The 12,578-nt window shown below is 38.7% G+C and overlaps 1 protein-coding gene across 1 annotated transcript in view; it reads right to left on the bottom strand.

Annotated features, from left to right (window-relative positions):
- Positions 1-5,549: 5,549 nt before the first annotated feature.
- The window catches only part of RPL7 (ribosomal protein L7), an 8,324-nt gene continuing 1,295 nt past the window's right edge, over positions 5,550-12,578 (bottom strand). The window contains exons 2-8 of the mRNA XM_009891964.1: positions 12,477-12,576; positions 11,859-11,961; positions 11,201-11,367; positions 10,406-10,543; positions 9,925-10,034; positions 8,635-8,845; positions 5,550-5,609 (exon numbers count right to left, since the gene is read on the bottom strand). Coding sequence (XP_009890266.1) covers positions 8,637-8,845; positions 9,925-10,034; positions 10,406-10,543; positions 11,201-11,367; positions 11,859-11,961; positions 12,477-12,576 — 827 coding nt within the window. The 3' untranslated portion in view covers positions 5,550-5,609; positions 8,635-8,636. The remainder of the gene's footprint in view (positions 5,610-8,634; positions 8,846-9,924; positions 10,035-10,405; positions 10,544-11,200; positions 11,368-11,858; positions 11,962-12,476; positions 12,577-12,578) is intronic.

Genomic DNA, 12,578 nt, shown 5'->3' with positions numbered 1-12,578 from the left:
TTTAATTTCTTCTTAACACATAATTAACACTTCCTATGCCTAACTGAAATCGACTGAACTGTCACCCACTATTTATGCTGCTTTCAGTCCTGATGGTTTCTCCCACAAAGGGGGGGTACGTGTGTATTAGTAGACCATTTGTATAAAGAAAAGCCTCACCCAATTTTTCTTTCTCCTTTCACAAAAATCTGTTTCAGTAGTAGGAGGGAATAGAAAAAAAAAAAAAATCAGGTTAAAAAAAGTCATTAAAAATTATAAAATTAGGACTGGCACAAAAAAGTGCCAGTATTAAATCTACTAGTTAAACTTGTTCTCTTACAGTTCAGTTGTGTTAAATAATACCTGGCAAAAGAAGTTGAAGGGTGGGGCGGGGGGGGAAGTTTATCTGTTTTTCAAACTAAAAGTGGAGATACTTAGAGCCTTCCTTAAATCCCATTTTCCTACTTGCCTTGGCTCATTAAATCTTATTTCTTTCTATCTTGGAGGCCTTGTTACAATGATGTGTGATATACAGTATTAGTATCAAAAATTTAAACATGCATTGTGCTGAAATTATTAGGTACTACTGTGGTATTCTATACATGAGATATTCTGAGTGATCAGGACTTGAAAACTTCAATTGGATTTTACAGTGCAATAAAACAAAAAAAAAAAAGAGCATAATATTGTGAATAACAGATGCCATCAGATACGGCGAAGTGTGGTAATCCTCACCCAGCTCCTGACAAAGCGCAATGGGAGTGGAAACGTGCCATGGGCAGATTCCCGACACCGCCGCAGGGCCTGGGGCAGCACGTGTTCGCCGCGGCCGGACCGCGCTCCGGCCAGACTCCGCTGACTGGTGAAGTCCTACCGAACGCCTCTGACTGCCAGAGCCGCTCGGGATGGGGAGCGTGTAAAGCATGTGGCATGCTGGCTAGTTAAACTGGATTTATAGCCTCTCTGCGCTGCCAAAACGGTGCTACGCAAGCAAAGAGGAATACTGCCGCTTACACCTCCTGCTGCTCCCTTTCCCTCCTCTACCCTAGATTTTACTTTGCATGTGGCTTATTCCCCACGTACGGCCTGTGGCCCTACTACTGCACGCTCCTTTATTTCTTGTTGTTTTCCTCCAACCAAGTACCTGCTTATTTCGTAATGAAAGATATTTGGTGCAATGATTATGAAGGAATACTTAGCAGATTAAAAAAAACCCTGCCTTTGTGGAGTTTTTTATCTTTAGAAAAATAATTCAGGGAAAATTGCTTACAGCTCTGAAGTTTGAAAATTTGCTCTTATTTGCAATATGACCAAGGTCACAAGTACTTCTCATTTTCAGGGATAAAGTTAGAAATGGCTGATGTGATCACCTACAGACAGACTGAAAAACGATAAGAGCTTTGTGTAGAAATTTGTTTCTGAATATGCGTGTTCTTTTTTAGCACCTGCAATTCATGAGCCCAGTACTTGATTTTTCAGACTCTTCAGTCACAAAAAACTGCACCACTTAAGAGCCTACTCACATCGAAGCCCATATTTAGGCAGGGCAAAGATATTTTTGGGATCCTAGATGCCTGGAGTAGTCTGGTAGGGAACAAAAGCTTTTAGGAAAAACAAGTATGCAAAAAACAATGGGAACATCACCAAAGAGAACTGGCACAATCATGTTGAAGATCTCTGAAGACAAATTCCCACTACAACTTACCCCTCATGAAACTAGTCGAGCAGAACATTTCGCCTGGGATTTAGAAGACTAAAATTTTGTTCCCTTCTAAGCTCAACTGCTTTCAGACTCCTATCCCTGCCTGCTCTACCGTTTCCTAATCTAAGCTAAAATCAGGATCTTCTCTCTGCCTTAGACTTTGGCAGAGCTTCAATAAGGAGCAACAGGCAGAGATTTTTTCACCTACCGTTCTGTGGAAAGGAGTCTCTTCTGGAAACTGCAAGATGGAAGGAATGGTTTGAACCAAACACACGCGTGCATCTAGCTTCCTCGGTGTGAGCAAACCAGTTGTATGAAGCAGGGACACCACTCTGGTTGCTGGGGACTCAGAACTGACTGTAAGCCCTGCTCAATTCTCCAAAAAATACACGGGGCTCAGCCCTCAGGAGCGAGCTGCAAGATCTGCATTCCAAAGGGGCAGAAGCAGCAAAGCCCGTAAAAGGTATGTGAAGCCCTACCACCTCCCTCCTAAGGTTTAGGTGACTCGCCACTTTGTGTGCTGTGTTAGCCCAAGTTCCCTGGTGAAGCACGTAACACTCACCACCACCATTCTGAATTTCACTCTGGGTGGCCAGACATCTTAAAACAAGGCTCTAATTCGTACCCCTTGAGCACCCGAAGAGCCTGCATTTAGTAACTTCTGCTGAGTAACAGAGGCCCCGGGACTGCCCTCAAATCTCTTACAAGTATAGCACATGCTTTAAAGGAAGAAAGAAAACCAATCCTCAATTTAGAAACGACTGTTGACAAAGAATCTGGCACACCGCTGGTTAAATGTTCCAGTGTCTAATTATCTTCCATTAAAATTGTTTGCTTAAAGTAAAATATTATCTGGCTTCAATTTCAAGACATTTCATCCTATTATAGCTTTGTTAGATCAAAGAATTCTCTATTATCAAACTACTTTTCTCCATGGAGGTAATTATAGGTAGATACTCATTTCATAACCATGCCTGCCTTTAAACTGAATAAATTTAGCTCGCTGACTATTATAAGGCATGTGCTTGATTTTTGGCACGAGAACTGGATACTGCATTTGGCACTAGTGTAAGCACTACTGGAACAAAAAGTAGTATTACCTCCCCCATACCATTTGATATTCCCTTTTTAATGCATCCAAGAATTGCATTTGGCCAAGTGGGAGCTTATGTTCAGCTCAGCTGACTATCCATCACGTCTCCTAACTTTCTCTCAGAACACTGATTCTTGGGATGGACTCCCATTCTGTTTCCAGATGTATGACTTTACACTTGGTGATAGTGAAACAGGCTGTATGAACTGGACACCAGAGAAAAAGAGGAAAAAAAAAAAAAAAAAAAAGAAGGAGTACCAATTAACTGTAAAGCCTATAAACCTTCGCATGCCTGAAAACTTGTTAGCATTTCAAAGTCTCCTGTTGCTTCTCCAATAGCTATTAGGTAAAGCTTCTTGGCTTCAGTTCTGAGGAAAAAAAAAGGAAGACGTTGGTCATTCTGCATGAGGATAAGAGTTCATAGAAATTTTATTCCAGCATGTGTCAGCAGCTGGCAGTTATGGCCAGTGAGAAAATAACAGCATGTTTGCAAGAACCTGAACTTTATCATCAAACGTTGACAAAGGACCTGCATTATTTATTGTTTAGGGACCAAGTGATTGTCTTCATCAGCTACATTTTTAACTTGAATTACCTCATAAATGCTCCAGAATGTACTATTCATGCATTGAACAAATGGATCATGCCTCATTTCCAGTGCACATTCTGACCTTAACTATCAGATCACGAGCTGTTTCTGTAATCACCTACTACGGGAAATGCCTGAAGAGCAAGACTAAAAACCCCAAAAGCTATGCTAATATAGAAGGTGACCAACTAGGCAGGATTACCGGCTTTAACGCAGCTACACTTCAATATTAGTTCCCACACTATGTATTAACATTTTGCAGCTGTTAGCTGAAAGTACATCTCAGAGTCAGGTAAGACAAAGGAGCTGCTCAAGTACCGTGAAAACAAAATTAACTTTCTCCTTAGTAATGCTTTAGTGCATGTAGTCCAAAATCTGGGACCTTTGGGCATTCTTATCAAACAAGGTCCTAAGCACTGACTAATTTCATGAGTTAATCTTTTATTCTCTATACCTATTGTACAAAGTTTGTTATCCATTTGTATGGCTTCATTATATCCGTGACACACTTTTCTGTGAAGAATATACTAGAGCATGTGTATGAGTCAAAAGGAAATAGACGAAAACCTTGTAGCAAAGTAATGGAACGAAATAAAATAACAAGGATATTTGAGTCAACAACACTTTTCTCAGTTACATCACCCCAGTATCTGAATTTCATTGCCCACTGGTGGTTTTAAGCTGAAGAGTCAGATTGTACTCTTACAAGATCAAGACGAAAACTGAGGTTTCTCATTAATAGTGCAAAGTGATTCTTTTAATTTTCACCGCAGGATTTTTCCCCCTACACCCAGCAACTTGATGAAAATGTTTCTTCCTTGTAAATCATACTGCTTATTACTTTACATAGATGCCTAACAAATTAAGTATGTTCATGGTTTTCACCTCATTCACTCATTAACCCCTTTTTCAAGCATGTATCAGTAGTCTAATTACTTGCACTGAGGAGCTGTGAAGAACTGCCAAGTTCTTCTGATTTAGTGCAGTTGCTAGCTTCAACGGACAAAGCTGTTGGTACTTTTGTATTTAGACACAAGAAGCCGTGTTACTAGATTTTGGAGCTCAACTCACAACAGGGGAACTGTCACTTCAGGTTTCAGAACTCAGTTGTTCAAGTTTGTGGAAACACTGACCAATCTGACACTCGGCTCCTTTCCCATTGTCTGAACACATTAATAAACAAACACACAACTATTTTCCATTAAGCCACTATCATAATTTCCCAGAGTTATTTAAAAACAAAACTAGCTTTTGACAAGCTCTAACAAAGTAGCATTGCTTTTAAAAAGTTTTATTTAAACTAAAGTCCAGAAATAAGCTTTTGCAGAAATTAGAAAAAAAGAAAATAGTATCAATGCCAGTGATTTTTAAATGGCCATCCTTCATTGGTGAAGTATGTAAACACAGCTTGCCTGTATCAGAGAAAAGCATCTCAGTCAGAGCAGAGATGACTTGTTGATCTGTTGTACCAAATGTCTTGGCAGGCTCAGACTCCTTCAGTGAAGTGCTCGTAAGACGAGTCGTCAATTTGAACGCCAGCCGAGTTACACATTTTACCTGTCCCTGGGTTTCTAATCTGTGCTCTGCTAGACCTAACCATTAACAACAACTGTTCACATCCTCATGGATCCTGTTATCTCCACTTCGATAGTATCGGAAATAAACCACTGCAAACAAATTACGCAAAGCTGAGTAATTATCTAGAATGTGGAAAATTATTTGCTATTTTGCGAAGTATTTCATGTTTCCTTCAGTAAAAAATGCCTGAAGGTGTTCAGAGCTGCAAAAAATTAGTATGATTTAAAATCAGAATCTTAAAATGTTAAGAACTGATTTACCCTTGCTTCTTCTTTACACAAAAAAAATCTCACCCAGCTTTCTGGTGCACTACAACTAAGTAGACACCCTGTCCACTGAACAGCATACAACTCAGTTTGTCGTTTACTGTCCTTTTAATCACAACAAAAATAAATAATTGATGCCACTCAAAAACTGATCTGCTACCTGCATGAATCCTTCCAAATTTTCTTCCTCCAAATGAAGGTGAAATAGTATTATCTATATGCTGCTAATTCAAACTATATATGGCTCTTTGAAATAGGTTACTCCAAAGTGAACTTGACAACCACCACCATCACTGGAGAAGAGGACAACAAAAAGAGACAAATTGAGATGACACACCGTTCTGTGCAAGATGGTTTTATTAACAGACCAGAGTTTGAGAGATTGCAGCTGGGCATCTGAATCTGAACGGGGGAAAAAAAAAAAAAAGGACAATTAGACATGTTTAGATCTGAAACTACTTTGGCAACCTAAAGAATTAATACATCTCTACAGCTTATAATTTGGGCTGCAAATACTAGTATTTTACTTCACTGGATTTAAGACTTCAATACTCTTGCACACAATAACTAACTTCTATATTAACATCTCTTCACTCAAAACACAGATTTCAAGTGCCAGAACTACCAGGATAAACATTTCTACCTTCAATTATTGGTACCTATTTTCCTATTTGTCTAAAAGTGTATTAGGGGAAAAATGATAAAGACATACTGACTCATTATGCATATTCTAACTTTTGCTGCAGTAACTGTTTTCAGCACATTTCAGGGACTGTTTACAAAAATTAAAGCAAAAAGAAGACTTCAGACCAGTTCCCGCAAAGTTTGCTTGAGAGCTAATGAAATTCAGTATCTTGCCAATACTGAACTGTCAAAATTCGGTATCAAGTACGATGCTCTTTTTCCCCAATTTACATGAAGGAATAGGTGCTGAAAGTCTTTATTTTTTCAAAACTTGAGACTACCACTTAAGTAATAAGAAATAAGGACAGACAGCAGGAAACCATCTACATATAGGGCAGAGGAATAAATACTCATCTTCAGATACATGGCCCTTCAGAATGACAGCACTTTGAGTACTGCAAATACCTCATCTGAACATACTGCTCTTGTCACCCGTTACCTCAGTACAAACTACACCATTCTTCTATTCTCTACATGTAGGTTACTTGTATTTTAAAGATGCCCTCTATTCAGAATAAGAACTGTTATTTTCGCTTTACACCAGAGGTTTTTTTTCAGCCCAAACAGAATAACTAACTGCTCATAAACTACGAAATTGCAAGGTCACTTCCTAAATTAAAAGATGGAGTAAAGCCCTGATGTCTGCTACTTACATGGGATGCTGAGCTAGAAGCCCACGAAAAGCATGAGCAATCAGCTGAATATCCCTAGTTTCTCTGCCAATACACTACACCTCACAGGCATTTATAGACACTGCAATAGTGAACTAGGAGCTTCCCTCGTGTAGGAAGGCTCCTGAAAACTTAAGACCAGCAGTATACTTCTGATGTTTGTCAGTGAAGACGGAGGAGAAAGGATCTACGCTGACAGCAAACCTGCAAGGTTTCAAGTACAAAAAGCAGTTTCCATCTTATGTTCAGAAACCAGACAGGAGCATAAAATGAAAGCAGTTTTGTTTAATCTTGTTTACGAAGCCTCATGCGCTAACTTAAAGGAAATAGCTGCCAGTACTGAACTTGTAACAGTTTGTGCCACCAGCAGCAAAATTTCTGTAAGAATGCTAGTGTAAGTAATGTAACATCACCCCAGGCACCAGACATTACAACCATCCTGTTTATAAAAGTTACTCACTTCTTCCCATAGTTGAGCTAAAAAGCTTTAGAAGAACACTGTCTCCACTAAGCAACTATCTTCCTAAAGTACAAGTTTCCACATGCTATGTAACCAGCGCTTTAAAACTCTGCCGCTTCACAGATGGAGACAACAAAGCAAAAAGCAACATGCAAGAAGCTTGGGGGAGTGGAAACTGAGGAAGAACAGCCTCCAAAAAAGCTTCAAGAAAAAGAGCTGTCAGTCAAACGGAAAGATATTTCATACGTCTCCTTTATCTCCTTGGACAGACAGCAGACCTCAATGAGCTCAACTTACTATGCCTGGGGGGGTATAAAAACATTTTTACAAGGCGTAAAAAAAAAAAAAAAAAACACAACACAAGAAAAGAGACCTCCCTCCCTTTAGGAAATTTAATTTCTGAGAACTCACCTAAACAGCAACTGCATATATTTTAAGCTTTAAAGTCACATCTCTTTAAATACCACATCTGATTTCTTAAAAAAAAAACAACCAAAAAAAAAAAACCACAAAAAACACAAACCAAACAAACCTACAAAAAACCCCTTCTTGTTTTTGGAGGAATCAGTTCGGGGAAAAATGGGTCTTTCCCTGTTATTCTTTCCAAGCATCCTAACACAATGAAGTTTTCTTAAATTCCAGCATACCTGTCATACCAAAAAGGCATCTATCCTTGATTGAAAAGAAGATATGGGCAACACCAAAGTTAGTTTAGTGTGTAAAAAAGGTGGAAAAAGCAACGGGGAGTATGAGAACTCTGAAAAAAAGAGTTTTGGCTTTGAACGGCAGAAACTTATCAAAGCAGGAACAGCAGAGTGGCAATAATGATAAAACATTGTCTAAACTAGATACTAGCTTCAGGACTCAGCGTTACTGTCAAACTGCTTTAAGTATTAATAAACCTTCCCATTTCTAACGGATTTCTAAAGGACTACTCAAATAGGCAAATTAGTCTTTCAACATTACCACCTTGGTCACGTTAAATGGTCTAAATTGATAATTTAACTTCTCCCAGTCCTAAACAGGCTTTTATAGCAGAAATCAGACAATCTGAAAAAAACACTGTACTTGCAAGTATAAGACTTTGACCATATTAAGAATTCCTTAATGAGGGCTGAAAATTTTAGCCAGGATCTCAAGGCTTCCCATCATAAAACCCAAATAATGTTTTAAGTCCTAAACAGGCTTTTATAGCAGAAATCAGACAATCTGAAAAAAACACTGTACTTGCAAGTATAAGACTTTGACCATATTAAGAATTCCTTAATGAGGGCTGAAAATTTTAGCCAGGATCTCAAGGCTTCCCATCATAAAACCCAAATAATGTTTTAAAACAAGTTATTGGTAAATGAAAAAAAGAAAAAAAGTTATTGGTAATGTTTATACTTCCTAAACATATCGGCTATAATGAAGATTTAATTTCTTCACAAATGCTTAAACTTCAGCAAGACTTTAAAGTCAGACCACTGTATTGTCCAAGTAGCTTTATACTATAGGTAGCACCCAAGCATGAGTGAATATATATTAAACATTAATGTTCAACCAATAACGGCAGCAGCCTACCCAGCAGAGCTAGAACAGCGCATAGCATTAACTGTTGGTAATACCTCACCATTAGTTCATTCTCCTTATGAGTCTGTTGATCTGATCTTCTCTGTTACCAGCATCCCCACCTTCCACGAAGTGGATCGTTTTCTTCTTCATTCCACCCCGAGGAGAGGATAACTTGAAGGGCCAAAGGAAGTTGTTCACAACTTTGAAGTTCTTGCCAACAGTGTAAATTTCATGGATCACATCTTCCATGCAGATGATGCCAAGCTTTCCTAAAATTCAGAAACATCATTTTCAGAAGGGCTACAGAGCCACTGGTCAATGACAAACTAAAAATTATCAGTTATTATTGTGATACCTACTAATTCTGATAAACTGCAGCAAGTCAGAAAGCTCCCACTCTGTCATGACATCTGATGACTGACTTTTTCAATTAAAATATATTAGCTGCAGCTAACTCAACATTATTCAGTTGTTACATTTGGCAAGAGGCGTCAGTTTCAACTGTTGAATATTTGCAGCCAGCAATGAGGAACAACAAAACAGAAACCCCACTCAGTGAATCTCAGGAAACAGACTGTGTTCTTTGAAGAAAAGATAGGCTAAATACACTTAAAGCCTAGTTATGTGAAGGTCAGGGAAAGTCACTGAACTACTTATGCTGTGGAATAATGCAATAGTGTTTTTTCTTAATGCCTTTCCAGAGCCTTCAGTGACACGAGTTAACTGCTCATAAAATACAATGCTAAAAAGGAAAGTGATTATAGCATAATACTTGTACCTTTAGAATCTGATTCTATATTGCACTGGAAAAGGAACAAACATGACACAGTCTGATATGAGGTGATAAAAAAGTGCCAAAAATGGGAAAGGCATCAGTGTTTGCTTTCATTCCTGGCCTGGCATGACTGAAAAAGGAGGAGCCTGATAAAGCAGTGTATTTCCTGACAACTGACCACCACGCTCTGTTTTTACTAAATACGCTAATGGCTTTTATTAGCTAGTTCTTCTGACAGGAAGTTTAAAACTACGTATGATTAGCTTCTTTCCTGCTGCAGCACCTTTTTGTTACTGAAAGATCTACTGACCTATTAAAAGTCAAGGAGTTTACATTTAAAATCACAAATTATAAATGCTAAAATTAGATTCTTTACACTGGTTTTCAATACTTAATAATGAAAGTTACTTCCAGCTTGTTTTGTATTAAGCTATTATTAAGACAGAAGTGGACATTATTAACGAATCACTACTATTCTCCAGAGACAAATAAGGATAGCTGTCCAGCTCAGCATTAATCATCCCAATAGAAGTTGGTTTCTTGCTTTGTTTTGTTAAGTGAAGCAGTATTTACCAAGGCGTTTCTGAATCAGGGAATTATCAGTAAGAGCAATGCGCTGCTTGTTGATCTTGCCATAACCACGCTTGTAGATCAATTCATGCACAGACTTCAGATTGGGATAACTGCAAGTCAAGTGGGAAAAAAAGAATTATTAGTCTTTGCAAGCCACATTCCAAGTTAACATCCCCAAATGAAATTTGCATAACAAACAATTTAAGATCATTTCAGCATGTCCCAATTGTAAAGACAAAAACAGCCGAAAAGCAAATCTTACTCATACCAAGTTCCTAAGAACACTAGTATAAGAATGTAATCATATCTAGCAAGTATTGCCTTTTAAAGCACTGCTTTAGTTGTGTTTTCAATTCAAAGCAGCGAAAGCACACAGAAGATAGAAAAATATTTTGCACACAAGGGAAACCTGTAAGTCCACTGTAGCAAAATGCAGAAGGCATTTTCATCCTGATTTGATAAAACCGGCCATTTCACTCACCCCCATGCAATATAGGGTTCAACAATCCGCAACATGTTGATAGAAGCTTTGTTGAGTTTTACAAACGTGCCATTAAAAATCTGACGCAGACGAAGAAGCTGCAACACCTTGCGGACCTTAGGGCTGACACCATTGGTACTACAGAACACAGGAAAAAAGCCTCAGTTATCTACATTCCAGAAAACACTAAGTATCAGGTAAAAAAACCCCACAGTAGTATTGTTCCCATATGAAATGGCATCATTATTTTACCAATTACACAAAGCAAGCTTAATAAATTTCCTATCTCTATATATTTCAATATTAAGTTAAAATAGATCTATTTCCATGAAAAGAATTGAAATAAGTATTATACCGAAACAATTTACAACTCTCCTTATATTCTCCTGAACATAATTCTTCCAATCACACCTTTTGTTAGATTTCTATAGCACTTTACCAAATGAGAGTTAAACAAACACTTCAAACAAAGCTTAGTTGAATATTAGGGAATACCAGCATGTAATTTCATCGAGATTAAGGTGAAACAGAACTGTCTGCACATAGTTGTAGCCTTGCCACCTTCTAAAAACTCGGGGATTTCTAAAGACAGTAGACATCACCAGCCAGACAATTTTGTACTACGTTAAAAAAGCCCCCGGTGCATGTAAAACATTACTGTCAACACCTTTCCAATTCACCAGTGTAAGGCTTGATTTTATTTACATATTTAAGCCCTTGAAACAGACAGGTAACAGGAAAGCCAATTTCAGAGCTTTCGAACATAAAATTGTTTACATCTGTATTCAATCTTACCCTCTTATCCTGATCACAAATGCCAATTTTGGTTCTGCTGGAACGTAGTAATTGCCAGCTTTTCGGGCCATCCTGGCCATACGGATCTCCTGCCTGTACATGTGCCTGTACTCCTTGTGGTAAGCTTGGGCTCTTGCATAGATGAGCTTTCTTTGTGCCTTACGGAACTGAAATCAATTTAAAATGACTTAAGATTACATAATGCCTTTTAACAAATGACAATCACCTTCAGAAAACATAGCATATTCTAGAGCTTCCCACAAATAACACAGATGGCAGGAACATCTGCCCACATAATGGAGTTTAGACTTACTCTCAGCGATATTCTAGATAATCTGGAAGACTGTTACACAGCAGTGCTCCCTTACCCGGAACAGTATTATCATGCATCAAGCTTACCCTCGCAAAGGCTATAACCTCTTGCCGTGTAGAAGGCTAACTTTAATCTTAGAGACAACTGTTCACTATACCTTTACTCTGCCCATAACGGGTTTGTTATTGCTTCCCCCCACCCCAAGCATATTTTGGTCGAAAACATTAAACAAATACCAATGCACTAGACCTAAATACTGTGAACTTCTGTATTGCATTACACCAGCAATAGTAGATGATTTGCAACAGATAACCAAAAACAGCTAAGGTATCATGAAATACTCACCTTTTTTATAGCCAATATCTTCTTCTGGCGTTTAACTTTCATAGCCGCATAAGCCTGCCGCTTTTTCAGCAGGCTTTCCGGTACAGATGGCACCTTCTTTGCTCTAGATGAAAACAGAAAAAAAAAAAAACCCAAACTTTTAGCTGATAGGAAGAAACTGGGCTTTAAAGTTACACATGACAAACATCAACACAAACTTGTAATACAATGCGTATGCATCGAGCCAGTTCACTGAGGCATCTTTGTTGTTCCCACTGTCACCACGCCTCGATGCAGACTGGACAGATCACCTTTTATACGAGACAAGGCAGTCTGACAAACTGGCTGCTGAGCTGCAAACAACCCATGTACACAACCCTAAAAGCTGAGAACACTTGAGTGACGAGAAATTTTTACCCTTCTTTACTACAATTCAACTGTAACAAAATTAAGCCTGTTTCCAGCGCATCTCGTTCAGATTATGAAACATTTAAACAGGTGCTTTAATAGAAAAAGTGATTTAGCAGTATTCTCAAATTTATTTCGCAGCCCTTTAGGCCTACACAAATTTTAAACTCTTAGATGTGACAAAGCTTGCAAGACCAGTGTTTATACAGCCAGCATTACGCGAGTTCCTACCCTAACCGCACCAGGCCACGACTCCCCACCTCAGCCGCACACCGCTTCGCGCAGCACCGCCCGCCCCCCACGCGGGGACCAACTCTGCCGCCCCCGGTGCCT

Source organism: Charadrius vociferus, unplaced genomic scaffold (assembly GCF_000708025.1).
Source record: "Charadrius vociferus isolate BGI_N301 unplaced genomic scaffold, ASM70802v2 scaffold15, whole genome shotgun sequence".
NCBI classification, from domain to species: Eukaryota; Metazoa; Chordata; class Aves; order Charadriiformes; family Charadriidae; genus Charadrius; species Charadrius vociferus.
Note: the sequence above shows the minus strand (reverse complement) of the source record. Positions and strands in the feature narration are given on the sequence as shown.